The sequence below is a fragment of the Magnolia sinica genome, chromosome 17, assembly GCF_029962835.1.
Source record: "Magnolia sinica isolate HGM2019 chromosome 17, MsV1, whole genome shotgun sequence".
In the NCBI taxonomy this organism is placed as follows: domain Eukaryota; kingdom Viridiplantae; phylum Streptophyta; class Magnoliopsida; order Magnoliales; family Magnoliaceae; genus Magnolia; species Magnolia sinica.
In genome coordinates this window covers 4,203,121-4,225,521 of record NC_080589.1, presented here as the reverse complement: position 1 = coordinate 4,225,521, position 22,401 = coordinate 4,203,121, and the positions used below count along the sequence as shown (strand labels likewise).

Sequence of the window (22,401 nt, the reverse complement as noted above, 5' to 3'; positions counted from 1 at the left end):
AGTTATTGCTTACTTGGGTAAAGTATCAAATCTGCAGGCACTCTCAAATGGTATAAACCAGGTACATTTGCTCAGATAAAGGTATGGCACATTCAACACACTTGAAAGTCTGGAGGGGATGGAGAAAGAAAAGCTGATTGAGAACAAAAGGAATAAATAGACGGCAATGGGATTTTAATGGATGGCAATGACTGTCATGGGATGGCCCAGTCGGATGAGTAGGGATTGTGGCGACTTTGGCGCAGACAGCCTTTCTTGAAAAGGAAGCGGGCTACGTGTATCTCCATGCAACTACTGTGGGGCCCAACAGGCCATAGAGAGAGAGAAGCTTCTGTCAAGTCTCAACTACATGCATTGATTTCTCACCACCATCATATACTATAAATATCCATCTCTTCCTGACCTTCCAATTCACTAAGCAAGCAGTTTCTTCATTTCTTGTGAGCACTAGAGAAAGAATCTGAAACATGCATCTGGGTTTTAAGAAATCAGGATCCTGGCATGCTATTAAAAAGTTATGATGATGGTAATAATACCGTCAAGATGGATGCATGGCCTTGACGGGTTATTGTTTTATATCTCAAGTACATGGCTTCTATTATATGTGACGGTATTATATTTATAAATTTTCTGATGTTTTCTCCACTAAATTAACATCTCATATGCTGAAGAGTATACAGAAACTAGAGGATTAGTGCATGATAGCTGATGCATATCATATATAATTTCATAGAATGAATTAACATGTTGTGAGTAGAAATCATGAATAAGTAGGAAGTCTTTCTAATTTTTCTTTTCTTTGGGGCCCACACAACTCAACATCATTGGAAGTTCCCGTGAGGTTGACCTCATAGTACCAGTTCCCTACACACACACACACACACACACACACACACACACACACACACACACACACTCCCCCTTTCTTTATTTTAATAAAATTTGCCCCTCTATAAAAAATCTCATTTCCCATTAAGAAAAAGCAAAAAAGATAAAAATGCAATGATCAAAATTCAAAAGTGTGCACTGGGAAGAGAAGTTAAATTTACAGGGTGGTAAGGTCTTGCTGTGGTTGCAAGAAACAGCAATACCAATTATATCATGTATACGAGCCACCTTCTGACAAAAATGTGTTTCTTTTTTTTCCCTAAAGTGGTGGCCATTTTTTTACAGGGAACAAGGATAAAAAGGCAGCCATGTGTATACAAATATAAATTTGAATAGAAAATCCTTTACCTAAATCATCTTTTATGCTTAGTTAATTGTGAGAAGAAACAGAAAAAGAAAAGAAAAGAAAAAAGATAGGTGTAGTGGCTGAATCACATGTACCTATATGTATAGCCACATTAAATGTTCCGATATGTATGAGAAGTAGTTATCTAAGGATGGTATTATTTCCTACTTTTTGTGTTCGTAATTCTCATTAGCTTTAAAAGAGTACAAGGTTATGCATATTTCCATTGGTTCTTTTAAGTTATTATAAATATTAACACTATTATTTTATAAATTACGAATTTACCAGTCTTTTATACATATACATATAGGCACAGAGTTTTAAGAAAGAGGGAGGGAGGTTCACCAACTTGAAGCTTCTCCTTGCCATTGCTTGATATCCTCTAACCAATTCTTAGTTACAGCTCACTGCCTAGTAGATGCTGACTGTGTAGAGCCCCTTGACCATCTTTCAATTTTCTTCTGGTTCTCAGATCTTTCTAGAAAATTTTAATAGCTACTCAAGATTTGTTTAGGCACTCTCTATCGGGACTCTAATTGCATAGGGTAGCACAAGGTGGATATCATGTCCTTTGGAAAAGCTCTGTGGGCCCATCATGATGAACGGTTTTTTTTTTTCTATACTTTCTATACATTTTCTCGGGATGAGCCCAAGGTTATTTAACGCCCACCATTACAAACTTCCATGGGGCTACAAAAGTTTTGGATCAAGCTGATATTTGTATTATCCCTTCATTGGGTGTGACCTAATTTACATATTGGATGGCAGATAAATATGATAGTGGGCTCTAAGAAGTTTTTAATAGTAAGCATTCAAATCACCACTAAATCCTATTGTGTGGCTCACTTGAGATCTAGTGACTCATTTTTAGGCTGATGCCTCAAAATGCTATGGCTCAATAAAACACATACATCATGTTGGGTCCACAGAGTTTTCAAGAAGATAGAGCACCGACATCGTTGCTGTGTGCTACACTATTACAATCTGAGTCCCATATGATCCTGACAGTGCACTAGGCTCTGATCAGTTTATACTGGTGAGGACATGGTTCACTGATATAAACCATTGATTGATTGTGGATCATGAATTTCTGTCCTGCAAATGGACGGTCAAGAAGAGGAATGGAGCAATAGTTCACAGCCAACCGAAAAACGCCCAAGATTTTTTATTTATTATTATTATTTTTTAAAGGCATTCCCTATCCACCGTGGGGCCCAACAGGCCATAGAGAGAGAGAGAAGCTTCTGTCAAGTCTCAACTACATGCATTGATTTCTCACCACCATCGTATACTATAAATATCCATCTCTTCCTGACCTTCCAATTCACTAAGCAAGAATTTCTTCTCTTATCTTCCTTTGAGAGAAGATGGGAAGGTTTTCAAAGAATGTACGTGTTTTCAGTGCATTGGCGATAATGGCGGTGTTGGTTGTTGGAATTGTAGAAGCACGCCGTATCGAGAAAGATAACTTTGTTGATACCATTGGTAGTGGTGGAGGTTTTGGAGGTGGCGGGGGGCGAGGTGTCGATGCTGGTGGTGGAGCAGGTGGGGGACTAGGCGGTGGTGCTGGTGGTGGAGCAGGTGGGGGGCTAGGCGGTGGTGCTGGTGCTGGTGGTGGAGCAGGTGGGGGGCTAGGCGGTAGTGGCCGGGTGGTGGTGGTGGAGCAGTGGGGGTTAGGCGGTGGTGCTGGTGCTGGAGCAGGTGGGGGGCTAGGCGGTGGTGCTAGTGGTGGAGCAGGTGGGGGGCTAGGCGGTGGTGCTGGTGGGGGGCTAGGCGGTGGTGCTGGTGGTGGAGCAGGTGGGGGGCTAGGCAGTGGTGCTGGTGCTGGTGGTGGAGCAGGTGGGGGGCTAGGCGGTGGTGCTAGTGGTGGAGCAGGTGGGGGGCTAGGCGGTGGTGCTGGTGGTGGAGCAGGTGGGGGGCTAGGCGGTGGTGCTGGTGGTGGAGCAGGTGGGGGGCTAGGCGGTGGTGCTGGTGGTGGAGCAGGTGGGGGGCTAGGCGGTGGTGCTGGTGCTGGTGGTGGAGCAGGTGGGGGGCTAGGCGGTGGTGCTGGTGCTGGTGGTGGAGCAGGGGGGGGATTAGGTGGTGGCAGCGATGGTGGTGCTAGTGGGGGACTAGGTGGCGGTGGTGGTGCTGGCACTGGTGGGGGACTAGGCGGCGGCGGTGGTGCTGGCGCTGGTGGTGGAGCAGGCGGGGGACTAGGTGGTGGTGGCGGTGCAGGTGCAGGTGGGGGACTAGGCAGCAGCGGTGCTAATGCCAGTGGTGGAGCTGGAGGGGGACTGGGCGGCGGTGGAGGTGCTGGCACTGGTGGAGGATTTGGTAAGGGTGGTGCTGGTGGTGGTGTTGGTGGTGGTGCTGGCGGAGGTGGTGGACTTGGTGGTGGTGGTGGTGGCAGTGCTGGAGGTGGTGTCGGTGCTAGCAGAGGTGGTGGACTTGGTGGTGGTGGCGGTGCTGGAGGTGGTGTCGGTGCTGGCGGAGGTGGTGGACTTGGTGGTGGTAGCGGTGCTGGAGGTGGTGCTAGTGCTGGCGGAGGGTTTGGTAAGGGTGGTGGACTTGGTGGCGGTACTGGTGGTGGTGCTAGTGGAGGTGGTGGACTTGGTGGTGGTGGCGGTGCTGGAGGTGGTGCTGGTGCTGGCGGAGGGTTTGGTAAGGGTGGTGGACTTGGTGGTGGTGCTGGCGGCGGTGCTAGTGGTGGTGCTGGAGGAGGTGGTGGACTTGGTGGCGGTGCTGGAGGTGGTGCTAGTGGTGGCGTCGGCGGAGGGTTTGGTAAAGGTGGTGGTGCTGGCGGCGGTGCTGGAGGAGGTGGTGGACTTGGTGCTGGTGCTGGAGGTGGTGCTAGTGGTGGTGTCAGTGAAGGGTTCGGTAAAGGTGGTGGAGTTGGTGGCGGTGCCGGTGGTGGAGTTAGTGGAGGTGCCGGTGGTGGCGCTGGCGGTGGTGGTGGCCGTGTTGGAGGTGGTGCTGGTGGTGGCGTTGGCGGAGGGTTCGGTAAGGGTGGTGGAGCTGGTGGCGGTGGAGGAGTCGGAGGTAGGGCCGGGGGAGGTGCTAGATGTGGTAAAGGTGGTGGTGGTGGTTTTGGAGGTGGAGTTGGAGGAGGTGAAGGTGGTTTTTAGTTTTAGATATAAAAGAGTCTGTTCTACATGTATCTCCATGCAGCTACTGCATGAACGTATACTGAGTATCCCTCAAATAAATAATTGGCTAATGAAATAAATAGAATTGTCTTCCTCCTCCCATGCAAAAATCTCTCTTTATTTATTTATTTTTCTTTTATTATTATTGCATTTGTTATCACTTTTGTTTGATTTTTTCCTTCTTATATCGGGCCTATTTTATAACCGTTTATCATGATCATAGGTAGCTGCTAGTGAGCCATAAGGTTTCATAAGCATCTGATGTCCTACAAGTGGGGCCATGTCTTAATGACCTGAATCATTGAATATTGAGCCTCATTGCAAATGCCCCATGCATCAAAAACTCTTTCACATTCCTAGATCCCAGCTATGGAATATCCAACTTTCTTTTCTGTTGAGTTGGAAATGTTATTGTATTTTCTTCCTTATCCGTTTATTTGTTAGGCTACCAATTCAAGGGTTGTGTTTTTTTCCATATTTCTGATGCATGGGCCAGCAACAGTGGGACCATCACTACTAATCCAAAGGCCCCAAAAACTCATATTTTTACTTTACAAAACAACTCATACCTCTCTCTCCTTTTCGGACTCCAGCTCATTAAAAACATTTCGGGCTAGGCTTGGACTGAACTATTTTTGCCCGTCGTGAGCCCGAGCTGGGTTTGAGCTTATGTTGAGCGATGCAGACTAGGGTTAGATAGAGTTTGGCCTGGTCTTAACCAGGTTGGTTGATATTGCTACTTATCAATAAGCTATGAAAAATGAAAAACTAATCCTTTATAAATGTATGAGATGAAATAGTAAATATGATTACAAAGTATTTTTAACAATTTAGTTTAATGATAACATGTAAATCATCCTTCGAATCCAAATATTCAAATTATACAAAAGAAAAATAAAAATACAAGGATAGAATTTCATGTACTAATAGATCGGCAACCATTCCTTGCCGTCGATGAAATCAATGGTCGCGAAATGATGAACTTGTTCTGCGGTGCGTTGTTTAGACCATGGAACGCGATGATCTGTGTTGGATCCAGGGCCATAGCAATCATGCTCCCAAAGTGATAAATTACTGCCCAAATACATATTATCTTATTAGCAAAATTTATATAAAACTTAGTTTTGGCACGTTTGGCTGCACCGAATATCGTGAAATTTTCCACCATATCAGACTAATTAATCAGGTGCGTTTGGCTGCACCAAAGTTGATGATGATCTCAAACCTGAAGTCTAAGGTTGCCTACTATGCAACACTTGATGTACAATACCTGAGCTCGGCAGGTCTACTGTGTTGTCATTTGAAATCCACTCCGTCCATCATGTCAGAACTAGATCTTGGGACTTAGAAAAAAAATCATCCTGACCATAAACTCAGGTGGGCCACACCACTGGGAAAAAGGGAGGAGATGCCAAACTTAGGTTTGTATATGGATCCCACCATGTGTTGTATATTCGATCCAACCCGTTCTTCAGGTGTGTCTCACAAGGACGAACATACATCACAAAAGTCACAGCCTGATCTAAAATTCGCGCGGGAGATATCACGAAGAAATTGAGACTTTAGGTGTGATATTACATAGTTCCCCGCGGCGTGACCCATTTAAGATTCGGATCCAGGTGATGCTTTAGATATACGGTGAACATGATAAGTCCCATATGATGGACGGACTGGATTTTACATGCACAATGTGAATGGGTCCACATTCCGTAGTGCCACGCACCACATGTTCGTCTCAAGATAGGTAGAACTAGCAATGGATAAGGTGGGCTTCTCGGCCCACCGTGCCACAGGCTGAGGAATGGGTCCCATGTTTCATCATCTGCCTAATAAATATTCTCCCTGTGGGCCCAAGAACGATTTCAGCCCACCAAGGCCTATTCATTTATCAGGCCCAATAAACGAATGTCCCCGACACAGCTCCGGTAGACCGATACCTGGCCAACTTGTGATACAGGGTGGAAATTTGTGAAAATGGAAGCCCATTTGCCATTTTCCAACTCCACTCCAAGCACAAGTCCCACCAATCACGATTCAGTGTCATCCAAACGTGACATAAACAAAAACAAGATCGGAAAAGGCGATCGGGTGGAGAATTCTCACTCGGTGCTCTCATTGTAGCTCCAGTTAGTCCATCCCTCTGGAACAATGGTCTTTGAAAAGTAGGTCTTGGTGAAGATGACCCTGGAGTAGGCCGCTCGAGCTCGGCCCAAGTAGACGCCTCCGACGCCGTAGACCTTCCCTTTGATGAATATGAATCCGCTATTGTCATCTTCTCTTTGTCTATTGTGAGCTGTGATTGAGCCACGGATCGTCGTTCGGTCGTCCGCTACTACAAAGATTTCGCAGCTCTGAAACCAAATGTAATGGAAGCATGGTTAAAAGACTCAGTGACTCGGCCCTAGTGATTCTTAACTGAGTCGAGTAATGACTCGCCCGAGTCGGAGCTGAATCGTTCGACTAGCCCAAGTCAGGGGTGTGAGACTGATGGTATTGAACTGGACTGGGTCCGACCTAGTCTGAGTCGAGTCAGGTGAATCGCATTAGACTCGTCCGAGTCTTAAAACCATGACTGGATGAGAAGATGGTTCTTCAAATTTCAAATGGGCCCACATGAGAGTCTCAGTTGGATGATTGGGACGGCCCTTCTTGTGGGCAATAATGTGGGTGGGCCACTGAATGGATGGACTGAAGTAATCTTCAATGCTCATCTGACCATAGATTCATGTGGGCCCCATCAGGTGATACATGCTAGACATGATTCTTTCACGTAGGGAGAGGTTTGCTGATTCCACAAGCGAGTGAAGTTACGCATACACATGCAGGCACACGTGAGAAAATGAAACGGGTCTGAGATATGAGATTTCCATTTCTTAGGTCTACTATCTAAAAAAAATCAGACAATTTCTATCTTCAGGTGGGGGCCACAATACAAAACGTACATTGACACAAGAAACTTTTTTTGTAGCCGTTCATTTGTTTTGATATGGGGTGGCCCACCTACTGCCTAAAATGGAACAAAACTTATATCAGAAGATCTAAACAGTGCAGCTCACCTGATGGAAGGTTTAGATCATACATATATGTCATATTCTGACACAAGCGTGTCAATAATTAGAGATGATCTTCCAAAAAAACAAAACTACATATAATGAGAAATGGTCACATATATACAACCCCAACTTTCACATGTGCAGGACATCCCAGCCGAGCAAAAAGATCAATCTCACCATGGATATACCTACCGTGAAAATCATGCCAATGCCACAGCAGAATATGGAATGAGACATACCTGCTGATTTTCACTGCAAGTGATCTCTATGAAATTGCACGGCTCAGATTTTCTACACATGCGGCGGGAAAGATATAGCTATATTTAAAAGATCAAATACCGTGTCGATATTGATAATTTCTATTAAAAAAAAAAAAAAAAAAAAAGAAATCTTCAGAAAATGAGATTACAAAAGAAAAAGAAAAAAACAACCCAATTGAATTACCTTGAAAATGGATCGGCCTCTGCCGAAAATGAAATCGATGGAGCCGGTAATGTAGCAATTTTCGTAGTAATGCTTGCCTTTGGCATCAAAGAGAGTGTTTTGTTTACTGAAAAATCTACAGTGATAGAATGCAACCATGTCTGCTGACACATACGCCGCTACCGATCGGTTGTTCGTGGCACCGGCATCACCCAACGGAGCTTCATTCTGTAAAACAATCAGATTATTTAGCCGGATGATGAGTAAGTTGCACCATTAGTTTTTTTTTTTTTTTGTTCTCTTTCGATATGTGGGGCCACCTCTGGTTATGTTGGTGGGCCCTACACGTGATCAGGGATCAGTTCGAGTGTGTTGGACATAGGCTAGCGGAGCCCACTGGTAGGCAATCACTAGTGGGTGGATCTAGAGGTGTACATGAACCGAGCTAGCTCGGTTAGCTCGTTCGACTCGACTCGAAAAAGTTTGATTTGACTCGGTTCAAAGCTGAGTTCAAGATGATTTTTTGAGTTCGAGCCAAGTTCGAGCTGGCCCCAACTCAACTCGACTTGGATCGAACTAGTTTGGTGGCTCAGTTACTTTGATATTGATGTTGCTCACCAAGTGTCTGATGAAATGACTCAAAGAAGTGTGGTTGGTGGCAAGGAATGTATGTATATGAAACCAACACCCTTTTTTTCTTGATTTTTATGTTGCTTAAAAGGTGTTTGATCAAATACCTGTAAAATCATTGCTACTGTTTCAAATACAGTGAGATTTTGAATGTGAAATCCAGGTGTTTGTGAAAATGTTGCAATGGCGAACTCGGCTCGATCTTTGCTCAAAGTGGCCCGAGTTGCTGACCAAACCGAGTCAAGCTGGCCAGTTAGGCTCGAGGACTGAGCCGAGCCAAGCCGAGGTCAGCTGGTGGCCGAGCCGAGTCAAGCTGAGGCCAACTCGACTCGATGTACACCCCTAGGTGGATCCCATGTAGTTTAGTCTCTTTTCATTAATCATTTTTCTTTCTTTCATTTGGTCTAGTGTCTTTTTGTTAATCTTTTTTTCTCTTTTTTTTTCATTTAAGGATGAATTACAAATTTAACTTTAAACGATGATTCATATGAGTAGATAAATATAATAACAAATAATTTCTAGTCTCATTCAAACTCCCATCCTCCCTTATAAATGGAAATAGGTGATTCCATGAATAACACATCCAACAATAACGAGGATAAAAAGAGAAAAGTGAGAGATTGAATTTGTCTATATAACTTGTCCTTTGAATGATTTAAGCCATACGTCATAATCCGAGGTCATCTATACTGTAAAATTAGAGGGACGATTTGACTCATCTACTCCAATAGTGATTAGGTGAACCACTAGATTTGGACCATTCATCCTTAGCTTTGTGGATATCCCATATCATATAGACCATCAAATCTTGAGGGCTCACTCTTCTGCACATACTTTCAAAGTGGTGGTCCACACGAGGTTTGCGGCCACTGAAAATTGTATATGGCTTGTACATGAGGTAGAAAAGATAATGTAACATGTTGCACCAAAGTTCAGTGCAAGTGAACTACTGGAAGATTTTTTTTTGTTTTTTTTGGGACGTGGGGGCCATCTCCTGTTATGTTGGTGGGGCCCACACGTGATCAGGGAACGGTTAGAGTGGTGGTCCCCACGATAAGTTTGCTGATACTGAAGGTAGGATGTGGCTTATACATATATAGAAAATAATGCAAGTTGTTGCTGCGCTGGTAATTATCAAAAGATTTTTTTTTCTTCGGTGTGGGGCCCTTCTCCGGCTATCTTGGTGGGCCCCACACGTGATCTGGGAGAGTTTCCAGCGGTGGTCCCCACGTTGAGTTGGCTTTTATATATTGTTAGGAGAGAGATATCCACCGTTGATTTTTTTTTCAGGGCCCATGATAGAGTTATTAAGACTGTTGATCTGATGGGCCCCAACATGATGAGGATGCTTGGAAGCTTCTAAACCTTCCATATTTGCCCACTTGAATTCAGACCAGGTCGAAAATAATCACCTCTATTTGGGTCGGGTAGGGTTCGAGTTCAGCACCTTAGATTAAAATTCGGGTCGGGCTGTGTTGTCGGGTCCTTTTGATACCGAATCCAATTGGGTGCAACCAAGTTGTAGTCGAGTCACCCTCAAACCAGCCCAACCCACCCATGTTGCACCCTAAAGGCATGATCAAGCTGTGTCCAACCTAATACATGACCAGGATCTTTCACACGTATGGGAGAGAGTTGGCACGTGTACAACTAAGAGTATGAAGGGTATTGTGTACCTTGAAGCTGATACCCCATACAACAACGCGTGGAGCAAACACAGTCAAAGTAGCCGACTCAGCATTGTCGGTGGATGAGTCATCCCATATAATACTCGTCTTCGCCTTCCCATTTCCTCTCAAGAAAATGTATGGCTTGTTCTTTGGTATAGTAATCTTTTCTCTGTCACACGAAAAAAAAAAAACAAAAAAAGCATTAAAAGACTCAGGGATTGGGACGGACTCACTCCGTTGTAATTCGAGTCAAGACTCAGAAACTCCGTTGCGATTCGGACCGAATCAGATTGGTTGAAATCAAATTGGAGTCGACTTTGAAGGGTTGAGTCACCCTCGGCTCGAGCGTTAGACTCAGATCCTTGGCCTCATGGGCTAGACTAGGACATGCGTCGCCATAGCCAGGTCCATTTGCCACACACGATACAAACAGGTTTTAGGACTCGGCTGAGTTGGAGTGTGGTTAATGGGCTTGGCCACGGCCATGTATGTCTAAATCAAGCCCATGAGCCAAAGACCTACTAGATCTAAGACTCGAACTCAGATTCACTAGCAAAATACAATTGTATATAAGTTGCGCTAGGTCGAAGCTACTAGCTGAGATTCATATAGGGGAATGGCTCAGGTCGGTCTATGTGATCATTCCATTCCAAAGCCAACATGTGACCCATTGTCATGTGGCCTGGACCCAACTCACTTAAAATTCATCAAGTCCAGACCGAACCTGATCAAGCTCATTTAAGTGTAATTGGGTCAGGCTCAACCCCACTTGACCAGCCTCGATTGTGCTCAGGTCTAGAATTTAATGTGGGGATAGAGGTCAGGTTCGGTGTAAATGTTTTTATGTAAGCTTAATGTACGAATCAACATGTGGGACCCATCCTGATATTGTAATTGAAGAAATCTGTCCATCATGTGGACCCATCCTTTTCTCCTTGAATTCGGATTCTCTGCTTGCCACAAACAGGCGACTCCTATTTTTCTGCTTTGTGATTGCTTCAAGCCATCATTGATGTTGTCAGCATTGCTGCATTAAATGCTGTGTGATGATGTGGCCCAATCAAATTGCTACAAATAGGAGTTTTCTGTTTTAGGCAAGCAAAGACATGAATTCTTTTTCTCCCCAGTCAATCTAAAACCCTGGTAGAATTGAATTTTTGAAACAAGTATCCATTCATTCTACTCAAATACATCTTCTCAATGGATTAAATAGAGTATACCGCCCCGCATACAATATGAAAGGTTTCTAAAGAGGGTGTCTCATCCTAACCACTCATTGTGTTGTGGCCCACTTGGCTTTTGGATTAACCTTATTTTTGGGCCTTACCATGGAAATAGTGGATGCAGGTGATGGGCGAATTGGGTGCTATTAAAACATCACCTCACAAGCATTTAGCGAAACCTGCCATGATATTGAGTGCTCCAAAATCAGGGTAATCCAATCACTAGATGGGCCACACCACAAAAAATGGACAATCACCCCAAAAAACCTTCAAATTCACTTGGTGTTTGACCTTAGTTGGATGGGATACACATTGCACACACAGCAGTGGACCCCAAACAAAGTGTTGTAGAATTAACTTTTCTACAACATTATAGAGAAATTGTCATCTTTTTTCCATAGTCATGTGAATAAATGCTAATTATTATTGTAAATTAATTAAGGCCATGTTTGGATTCATGAAAAGCATGAGAAATGAAATAATGTTTCTTAAGAAATTTTCAAGTTTATTGTTTGGCAAACCAAAAATAATAATAATCTTGAAATCTTTTTTAAGATAGTCACTAGCATGTGTCAAATTAGCACATGTGGCACATGTAGAATGCTTAGAAATGAACAATGAGACATGTGGTATATTCGGCATATGTGAGCACTTGAAGTTAAATTGTGACATATGTGGTGTATGTGAGGTACTTAAAGTTGTACAGTATTACATGTAACACAAGACACACATCAGCACATTTGACATGTGGGCAATAAAGCTAGATGACAGTACTTGGGTACATTAACATCATTCACACAAGGCATATTTGAGGAACGAATATGGACAATTGCATGTGTCGATCATTGACACATGTGAGGTGCTTTGCACATGTGAGGGACAAGTAAGATGAACGGTAGTAACATGGAAGAATAGCATATATAGGATGCAAGAGAAAGTGGAAGGTAACACATGTGACACATTGGCACATGTGGGCTCTTTACACATATGAGCCATAAGAGAAGATGGATGGTGGCACATATTGCATAGTGGCACATGTGCGGCATGATCAAAGATAGGCAATGTCTCATCAACACATGTGACACATATGAGGTGATTGAACATATACAGTGACGCATTTATGCTCTAACCCTTGAGAAACCCATTTCTATTCTATCATATAAAAATGCATTTTTTAGAGGTGGAGATGAAAAAATATATTTATTTATTTTCCAACAAAAATTAAAAAGTAGGAAATAATGTTTTTCATCATTTCTAACCAAAAAAAAAAAAAAAAACGTAACAAACAAAAGAAAGTGAGTTTCCTGAAAAACATTATTTCATTTCCCATACTTTTCATGAATCCAAACAAGCCCCAAAGAATTACTCTCATATCATTAAGAGTAAAAATTTCTTTTGGAATCAATGGGTTCAGGGAAAGCAACTCTATTCTTGTCTAAAAGAGCGGTTAGAGGTAGAGGAGCCCGTGGACAATTATCAATCGGCAGGATCCAACGGATCCTCAACTTGGGCCTTCTTGCATGAATAACTCACTTAAAGAAAAATTTGGAACTTGCTCCGTTGTTTCAGAGGTCTCATCTTTAGATGTTGAGAATAATGAAGTTGCAGCTATAGCATACGGCAAGGCAGAAGATAAAGAGGTGGCACGAAGGATATGGGAAATGAATATAAAGAGGGGGCACAAAGGATATGGGAAATGAGATTTGGGTGTTCCACTTGGAGTAGTTCTGGCTAGGGTTTGAAGAGGCAGTAATTTCAGCTTGGTAAAGAGGATCGTAGGGATTCTTTTGTTTCCGTTGGGTAATCTGTGTATCAAACTTGTGTTTGGGCTCAGTTTGGGTATGCATAAGGAATTTACTCCCACCTAGCTGCTCAAATTAATACCCAAACGTGCACCACACCCATTTAATTACACCTACACTGGCCAATTGCCACCCGTACAAGTAGGGTTGAGAAAGCATAATAGGACTGGTTAGGCAGAGAAACTTTTGCTCTGATATTATGTCAAACAATCACGTTCTCTAAAAGCTCAAGCTGATAGAGGATAACATATTAATGTATGTTAAGAGACTTTAACAGGCCCATCTTGGGCAGACCCAATTATCAATCCACCCGCGCACCGTTCACTGCAGTCCCTATATAATATGCACTCCTTGAACAATTACCATCGATCATGATCAAAATGCATGAATTACCTATACACTCCCTTCCGGACATGGACGATGATCCACTCCGCATTCCCTTCGGGGATAGAATCAACGGCAGCTTGGACAGACGTGAACTGCTCTTTACCGGAGAGATCAACTATTACCGTGCGATTGGTGCCGATCTTTGAAGTTAGGAGGGGAGAATCGATGAGGATTTCATCTTCCGACCAACCTTCGACGGCATTTGGTATAGAAATGGAGACAACGGCTAAGATGGCTACAAGGAAGAGAAAAGGAGACGGCGACGACGGCATCTTGACAGAAATCCCACCGCCCGATCAGATTGGAACGGAGGGGTTTAAGGGTGTGGTGGGCCTTATGTGGCTGGTGGCTTGAGGTGGTTCTTTCTTTCTGTTCCTGACGGGTTTTGGCCGTTGGCATAGAAATGAGACCGTTGCATGCGTTTGGCTCAAGAAATTTGGCGGGCAACGGCCTGTTTGTTTGGTAGGGGGTTTGGACCGGTTCTTTGGCGTTCGTATGCTATTTTTTGCATCGTTTTACCAATGTCGCGACACATAGTCATCGTGTGTCGCAAGCCACTGGGGCCCACATGATAAGATAGTCCAATGATTTGAACTGTCCGAATTTTATCTACTACCTTAATTAATCTTGTTTGTGATTATCACCGTTCATTGATTATCCTATTATTTGACTTTTAGATTTGAATTCATCTGATGATAATGTTGGTCACAATCATCCGTTCAGAGTAAATATCTTAAAGTGATTCTTGTAGAATAGATTCTAAAATATGAACGGTTCCGATCATTGGATGAATGAGCATGTGGGCCTCCTTTCGCAGCTACATACGCTGGGACTTTGTCGCTGGAGAGGCAAACCGAACTTGCTTTTACGAACTTGGGTTTTCTTTTTCAGGAATTTTATTATGTTATTTAAAAAGTGGGGCCCCTGATCCGGTAATCGAGACCATTCGTCTGATGACATCCCCACCGTGGATGGAGAATGACAAAAAATTGTTACAAATCGGAAGATTACAATGATCAATATTTGGAGTATTTTTAGTTGAATGTGGACCGTTGTTATATTTCTCTTCTCAATTGTCTATCTCTGGACGGAAAATCCAAAGGTTGAGAATTGAAATTGTCATACTGATGAGATTTTCTGAGGCAGTGCCCATCCGCTGTGGAATAGAAGCGACCGATTGTCTGGATTATCATAAGATGGGCCCTACTTTGGAGAACTGAAAACTCGGGTCCACAGTGCAAAGATGGGATGCAGCTTCGATGGATCCCCGGATCTACCGAGGTCGGTCGATCCCTAACTGTGGGGTCCACTGTAATGTATTTTTATTATATCAATGTGGTCCATCTGTTTTACCATCTCATTTCAGAGCATGATCTAAAAATGCTGCAGATCTAAATCTCAGGTGGACTGTCACAGGAAACAGTGGTGATTGGACATTCATAGTTAATTAATAAAAAATAAAAGATCACAAGGATGAATGGGCCACACAAATATTAGCCTGATCCAAACTTTCGTGACCCATATCAAATGTTTAATGGTTAATCACCACTGTTTCTTATATATGGTGTGGTCCACCTGAGATTTGGATTTACAGAATTTTTAACCTTATGTGATAAAATAAGCTGGAAAAACAGATGAATGGCGTGGATGTTCTGCAACCAGCTGTAGGTGATCACTTCTCAGGAGAACATGTAGCTGAATCAAATGACCAGAGAGGCAATGGGCCTGTTTGGGCAGGGCCAGGTACGGTCCAATCCTACCATGGCCTAGCACACAGGCCCAAACCCAAGTCCTTTTTTCTTTTTTGGGCTGAGTTGGCGCCGAGCCTGATCAAACCTGACCCAAGATGAAATTGGATAAATTTCCTATTTCTCACTTTAACATCTGAAGGAGCAAAATCAATGGGCTACATTCAAAATGAATGGGTTGCATAATCAAGATCAAAATGGCGTATTGTAGCTTATGAGGCATGACCATATAAATTTGGATTAAGCTACAATGACTTGAGCCAGTAAGGTGGCTGGGTCCATAGCCACCCAAAATAAATAAATAAAGGATAATGAGAAATAAATTTTCATTAAAAGTTCAAATAAACAATTATTACAAATAAAGAGTCACATGAAATGAAATTCTACTGAAAGTGAGAAATTAAATCCTCATCCTTTACTCGTACTTTCTTTATTGTTATTACTGGAATAACGTCAATTAACTGTCCCTGCAACACAAAGCCATTGACCAACGAAGAGGCTGGTGCAATTTAGATTTGGGTTGATTGATGTGAAAGTGTCGGTGGTCAGGTTAAAGACCTGTGTTACACTGAAACATGTGTCGCCCGTCCGCACCCCAAACACCGATTCGCATTTTGGGGTAGCTGCCGGCTTTCCAAAACCAACTGTTCCAAATGTCATTAATATAGAAAATAAAAATAAAAAATGTCATTGATTAATGTTAAGATAAATACACTACAATAATTTAGATTTTTTGTGACGACTTTCTTAACAAGTCTAATTTCATCATAACAAGTCAATTTTTTGTGACGATATCATACGTTGTCAAAAATAAATCAACTACTCGTGACAGCATTTCAGATCGTCGCAAATGGTCAACTTTTTTGCGATGTGTTGCAATTGTCGTCGCAAAAACTTCTCCTATGAATTTTTTCACTGGATTTTATTTTTTAAATCCACCACATACTAGATTATGGTGATGCATTTAGCTGTATGCATGTATGTCTACGTTGTGGGCCCATTACGAATGGAGCATTTTTACCAAAATTACACTCACCCAATGATCGTAACCATCCAATCGGTGGGTATCAATTGAGTTGTTAAAAAAAGAAATGGTAGATGATTCCATGTCAAAGGGGAAAATCAGATGGCTGAGATCACCTTTACAGTGTCATGGTCCATCTATAATGGAGCCCATAAGCTGATAATCTGACAACGTGTATCAGGTAGCTCTTTCCACACTCCTCCACGTTTGCCAGAATATATCATGGGTGCAATATCGGTGCCAGATCCATGCCATTCATTAGGTTAGTTCCAGTGTCAAGATTCACTGGCCCAAAACCAAGGCAGGACCACTAATGAAGAGGGCCACAGTTTTGAAAACAAGAAAAAATTACCGTGGCCCACCTTATGAGTGGAATAGCCTCATTTTTTGGGTCATAGCATCTGCATGGTGGGACTCATTGGTGGACGGCTTGGATCTTGCACCCCTTAACCATGTTGTCTTGTGTAATCCAACCTTCCTATGCACCTAGTTGCATCTGGACTCTATGGGCATACACATCACCTATCTGGACTCTCCATTCGGTCCAGCCCAGTATTAAACATACGTGACCGGACGTATGAAAGCAATCGAAATACTGCCCATCCATTTTTCCATGACATCCAATGGATGGTTTGGATCATCCGATCAGCATGGCTTTTTCAAGACGGCCTATCAAAGGTAGACTGAATCTAATGGACGCTCTGGATCGATGATGTGGATAAAAACGAGTCCAAATGCAATTAGGTGCATGGGAAGGTTTCCGTACAGTGGGCCCAGTTGATCAGTTAAAAACTTACGGTGAACTTGGTACCTCCCCTCGGCGATGGAAATGATGAGAAGAAGAGAGAGCATCAAAATCAAATTGAAAAACATGACTCTTTTGTTATTTGAGATGGCCATGTTTTCACTCTTCCTTCTGATCAACGGTTGAAAAGGGCTCTCTCTCTCTCTCTCTCTCTCTCTCTCTCTCTCTCTCTCTCTCTCTCTCTCTCTCTTACTTCTTGGATGTGATATGTACACTACCATCTTTTATTTATATAGTAGACGGTCCACATGTAAAGCCATAAAAGCCGTCCATTTAATTGGGTTTAACGAAGAGGCCGGCTTTGATTGGAGGAATGCAAAGGCTACTCGCGGGCCCACATGTCATTGTGGCACCTGTGTGAGAGAGATCCAGGCCATTTAGATAGTGTCTCAATATGAATGTGCACTGGACAAGAAATCAGGTTTGTCTACTCCTCAGGTAGGCCATATTTTTATTTGAATGTAGACCATTCATCAATATTTCAACAGCCCCTATTCTTCACACACTGCCGTGTGGCCCATTGCATGAATGACGTGCCCTAATTTTTGGGTCAGTTCGTATTGATTGGGGGACCCACCTGTTAAACGGCTAAGATCTGATATGTGTACCACTGATACATGTGTGTAAGAAAAGGATTCTAATCCGACTCTGATACTTGTTTTATCTTAACATCTTTGTTAAAAAATAGTGGTAGGGCGAGTTAATCAAGACAAACGGTAGATTTTTGTGATTGTTAGTTTGGCCGAATTGGATCTTTTCTAGATAGAGAGATAGACAAACGGAACGGAAAATGGATTTTAATTAGTGGTTAACCATGGTGTGCATGACCGTAGATTAGAACATTGCCTGGGGCCCATATGTTATCACCTAATGATCAAGGATGCAGGTGTACTCCACATCTGCTTCACTCATGTAATTGGCTTGTTTGGGTGTTCCTGAAATTCCAATTAGGGGGAATTGAATTTTGTCCAAAACAACATTATACTTTTTTCAGGTGCTGAACTAATGGAACGGATTGGAAATTTTCAGGCCCTTTAGAATAAACGGTTTGCTTTCCCTTCGGTCATCCTGGTCAGGCTCAGGTCCAATGCTTTCGAAGACCCAAACCATGATCTAATCGGGCTCAAGTACCCTACCTATTAAGTCCTCGGACATTGATTTCAAGTTGAGTTTGGGTTGGGTGTGAATTGGGTCTAAGAGCATTTGACAATTGGACAACTTCCAACCCCATGGATGTTTGGGACCATTCATCATGGTGATAGGTTGGCCTGCATAGAACACAAGACTTGTACCTGTTGCGCAGCACGCCAACAACCCTGTGAACCGAGATCCAATCTCCGGTCTCACTCACAAACGATAAACAGAAAGAAATATAGTCTAGAAGTAGAATCAAAACATATCAAATAAACCACAGCTGCAACATATTCTGCTTTTGTTATACTGATATATACTATCTTCTGTAACTGAAAAACCCAACTGACTGCAGCATTACCCAGAGTAAAGACATAACATGTAGTGTTTCTTCTGCTGTCAATATATCCTGTCAAATCTAAATCTACGTAGGCTTGTAGCTTGATTTCCAATTCACCATAGCACAGCCCTGTATCCACAGTACCTACCAGGTATCTGAGGATCCACTTCACAACTTCTCAATGTTCCTTCCCAGGGTTGTTCATAAATCTGCTAACAAACTGCTTGAGCAATGTCTAACATCGTGCTCACCATAACATACATGAGACTCCTAATGGCTAACACATATGGGACTTTAGTCATGTAGTCCCGTTCCCCCTACGTCTTTGCACCTTACTCCTTATAAAGCTTAAAGTGGTTGGCTAATAGAGTGCTAACCGGCTTAACACCTCCCATATTGAATCGATCAAGTACCTTGGCTATGTATTCTGCCTGTGACAAAACTAGTTTCTTGTTTTTCCCGTCATGCTTTATCCTCATGCCTAGGATTTGTTTTGCAGTCCCTAAATCCTTTATCGCAAATTTTCTAGATAGTTGTCTTTTGAGATCTAAGATGTCCCTCATGCTTGATCCGACCACAAGCATATCATCAACGAACAAAAGAATGATGATGTACGACGTATCAAACTTCTTCAAATAACAACAGTGGTCTGCATGATATATCCTGAAACCGTTTCCCGACATGAAACTGTCGAACTTCTTGTATCACTATCTCGGGGCCTGCTTCAGGCCATATAGACTTTTCTTCAGTATACATACCTTATTCTCACTTCCTGATGCCACGTGGCCTGTCATGCATATATATATATATATATATATATATTTATATATATATATATATATATATATATTTATATATATATATATATATATATATATATATCTTCCTCAAGGTCCCCATGAAGAAAAGCTGTCTTAACATCTAGTTACTCTAGATGTAAATCCTTTGTAACAACTATACTCAAAACCATGAAAATTGTAGACATTTTCACCACTGGTGAAAATATTTCAGTGAAGTCGATACCTGCCTTTTGGTAGAATCATTTCACAACCAATCTAGCTTTATACGGTTTCGAACCATCATGCTCCTCCTTCAGTCTGTAAACCCACTTATTATGAAGAGCTTTCTTATCCTTAGGTAGAGTGACTAGATCTCATGTACGATTAGACTTAAGAGAGTCCATCTCATCATCCATGGCCTGCTCCCACTTAACCCATGTATCTGATTGTAATGCCTCTTTAAAACACCCTGGTTCACCATTATCTGTCAGTAGTAGATAATGTAATGAGGGTGAGTATCGGACCGTGGGTCTCCTCCCCCGAGTAGACCTCCTCACAACTGGTGTCTATAGCTCTACCTCATAATGCTCCTGTATATGATCATCCTGTAGCGTTATAACACCCGTGTCCGGCAACTCTTCCAACTCTACGAATTCTTTCTCCTCGGTCTTATTTTCTTGCATACTGTCCTTATGCATCACTTTTTCATTAAAGAATACATTTTTGCTTCTGATGATTTCTTATTTTCTATATCCCAAAACCCATAGCCAAAATCATGCTGCCCGTAGCCTATAAACGTACACCTCCTGGACTTCGCATCCAACTTGTTTTTGTGCTCTGCATCAATATGAACATATGAAGTGTAACTGAACACTCTGAGATGTATAAGGTTCACTTCTTTTCTAGTCCACGTTTCTTCTGGTAGCTTACCATCCAATGGTGCTGAAGGACTTTTATTGATGAGATATGCGGTAGTACTCACAGCATCTTCCCAAAATGTCTTGGGTAACTCTGCATGTAACCTTATGCTCCTGGAGCACTCAAGGATGGTCTTATTAATGCGCTCAGCCACACCGTTCTACTGCGGTGTTCCTGTAACCATTTTTTAATGTTTGATTTCATTTGCTGCATAATACTCCTCAAATATCTTATCCCAGTACTCTCCCCCATTATCAAATCTGAGACATTTTACTGTTTTACCTGTCTCGTTTTCTACCATTACTTTCCACTTCTTAAATACATCAAATACATCAGATTTATGCTTTAAGAAATAGACCCACAGTTTTCTACTAGCATCATCAATAAAAGAAACAAAATAATGTAAGCCACCAAGAGATGATACCTGTGCCGATCCCCACACATCAGTGTGTACAAGCTCCAACAGATGCGTCTTTGGAGTGCGTCCTGTTTTCTTGAAACTTACTTTCTTCTACTTGACATACACGCAGTCCTTGCAGAATTCCAACTCAATAGACTTCAGCTCTGGTAGTTTCCCTTTTGACAATGACACTTTCATCCCCTTCTCACTCATATGTCCCAACCTCTAATGTCATAACTGTCAATTCACTCCAGTTGATGCGACTGCGAGTGAACTATACGATCCTGAAGTCACGTACAAAGTACCTTCTTTCTTGCATCGAGATATCACCAAAGCACCTTTTGTGATCTTCCAAGAATTTCTAGTAATGTCGTCACATATCCGGTATCGGCCAACTGCCCCACTAAGATCAAGTTCCGTCTCAAACTCGGTACATGTCTGACATCCTTCAATTTCAACGTCGTTCCATCTTTCTGACTTATATGAATGTCTCCCTTTCCAACAATATTATACGGCTCATCATCACTCAGGTAGACTCTCCCGAAGTCACCTGACACATAATTACGTATAACTTCCTTACACGGAGTGACATAAAACGAAGCACCCAAGTTTATGACCCAAGACTCATTCCTCGCATCATGAGACAAGATCAACGCCTATGTGTCACTCTCCTCAGATAGATTCACTGAATCCTTCCCACCTTGAGAGCTTCCTTCTTATTTCTTAAGCGCCCTACAATTACGTTTCATGTGTCCCTTCTTCCCGCAATGCCAACACCTGTCTTTGTCTTTCGATCCCTTGGACTTCTTCCTCGACTTAGAACAATCGTGTTTATTGCCTCATTTGTTCAGAGATCTTCCTCTTCCTTCAACGTTTAGAGCATTCCCTGAATTCCTTGAAACTCCTTATGCCTTTCTTAGAGATTCTTCGCTGAGAATTAGACCGGCCACATCATCAAATTTTAACTTTGTCGACCCTGAAGAATTGCTCATGGCAATCACTAAACCATCCCAACTGTCTGGAAAACTGAACAAGATCAATAACACCCTCACTTCATCCTAAAAAATAATACCAACTGGCTCGTACTGTATTGAACTCATTTAGATGTTCAGTCACGCTTCCACCATCTGACATCTTCATATTGAATAGTTGTTTCATAAGATGAACCTTGTTGGACGCTGAGGGTTTTTCATACATCGTAGTTAGGGCTTCCATTAATTCTTTTAGGGTTTTTACCTTAGATATATTGAAGGTGACACTCTTAGTGTTGAGGTTCAAATATTGCATATTAGACCCCAGTTATTCTGTCATCTTTTCTGGTTTCTTCTATTTTCCTCCTAGAGGAATATAGAGGTCCTTCTGATACAGATAATCCTCCATCTGCATCTTCCAGAAGGTAATGTTTGAACAATCAAACTTCTCAATTCTAGTCTTCCCTTCTTCCACCATCGCTCTCAATAGAACTAAACTTAGCTTTGATACCAGTTGTTACGCAGCACGCCAACAACGCAATGAACCGAGATCCAATCTCTGGTCTCACCCACAAACGATAAACAAAAAGAAATATAATTCAGAAGTAGAATCAAAGCATACCAAACAAACCACAAGACAAGATATACGTGGAAAAACTTCAAACAAGAGTAAAAAATCATGGGTGCAAACTTTCACTATGAAGAAAACGAGATTACAAGCAATATACTAACATT

General features: G+C 42.4%; 2 protein-coding genes across 2 annotated transcripts; one reads left to right on the top strand and one right to left on the bottom strand.

The window, feature by feature from the left end:
- Positions 1–2,464: 2,464 nt before the first annotated feature.
- On the top strand, positions 2,465–4,341 carry LOC131231755 (glycine-rich cell wall structural protein-like). The gene is made up of 4 exons (XM_058228059.1): positions 2,465–2,719; positions 2,780–2,839; positions 2,936–3,241; positions 3,386–4,341. The coding sequence occupies exons 1-4, from the start codon at positions 2,602–2,604 to the stop codon at positions 4,339–4,341; spliced, it is 1,440 nt and encodes a 479-aa protein (XP_058084042.1). The 5' UTR covers positions 2,465–2,601.
- Positions 4,342–5,222: 881 nt separating this feature from the next.
- On the bottom strand, positions 5,223–13,929 carry LOC131231162 (probable pectinesterase 67). Its single transcript, XM_058227268.1, has 5 exons — positions 13,557–13,929; positions 10,145–10,307; positions 7,860–8,066; positions 6,466–6,713; positions 5,223–5,436 (listed from the first exon to the last, which is right to left on the bottom strand). Exons 1-5 carry the CDS (start codon positions 13,820–13,822, stop codon positions 5,286–5,288), a joined length of 1,035 nt encoding a protein of 344 aa, XP_058083251.1. The 5' UTR covers positions 13,823–13,929; the 3' UTR covers positions 5,223–5,285.
- Positions 13,930–22,401: the final 8,472 nt, after the last annotated feature.

What these genes read in the sequence shown, in the direction of transcription:
- LOC131231755 (XM_058228059.1), top strand. Translation starts at nt 2,602, where the DNA reads ATGGGAAGGTTTTCAAAGAATGTACGTGTTTTCAGTGCATTGGCGATA. An exon ending in GGGGCTAGGCGGTGGTGCTG is followed by an intron (nt 2,840 to 2,935) that starts GTGCTGGTGGTG and finishes GTGCTGGAGCAG; the next exon opens with GTGGGGGGCTAGGCGGTGGT. An exon ending in GGGGCTAGGCGGTGGTGCTG is followed by an intron (nt 3,242 to 3,385) that starts GTGCTGGTGGTG and finishes GTGGGGGACTAG; the next exon opens with GCGGCGGCGGTGGTGCTGGC.
- LOC131231162 (XM_058227268.1), bottom strand. Translation starts at nt 13,822, where the DNA reads ATGCCGTCGTCGCCGTCTCCTTTTCTCTTCCTTGTAGCCATCTTAGCC. An exon ending in TATGGGGTATCAGCTTCAAG is followed by an intron (nt 8,067 to 10,144) that starts GTACACAATACC and finishes ATTGTTTTACAG; the next exon opens with AATGAAGCTCCGTTGGGTGA. An exon ending in GAGGCCGATCCATTTTCAAG is followed by an intron (nt 6,714 to 7,859) that starts GTAATTCAATTG and finishes ATTTGGTTTCAG; the next exon opens with AGCTGCGAAATCTTTGTAGT.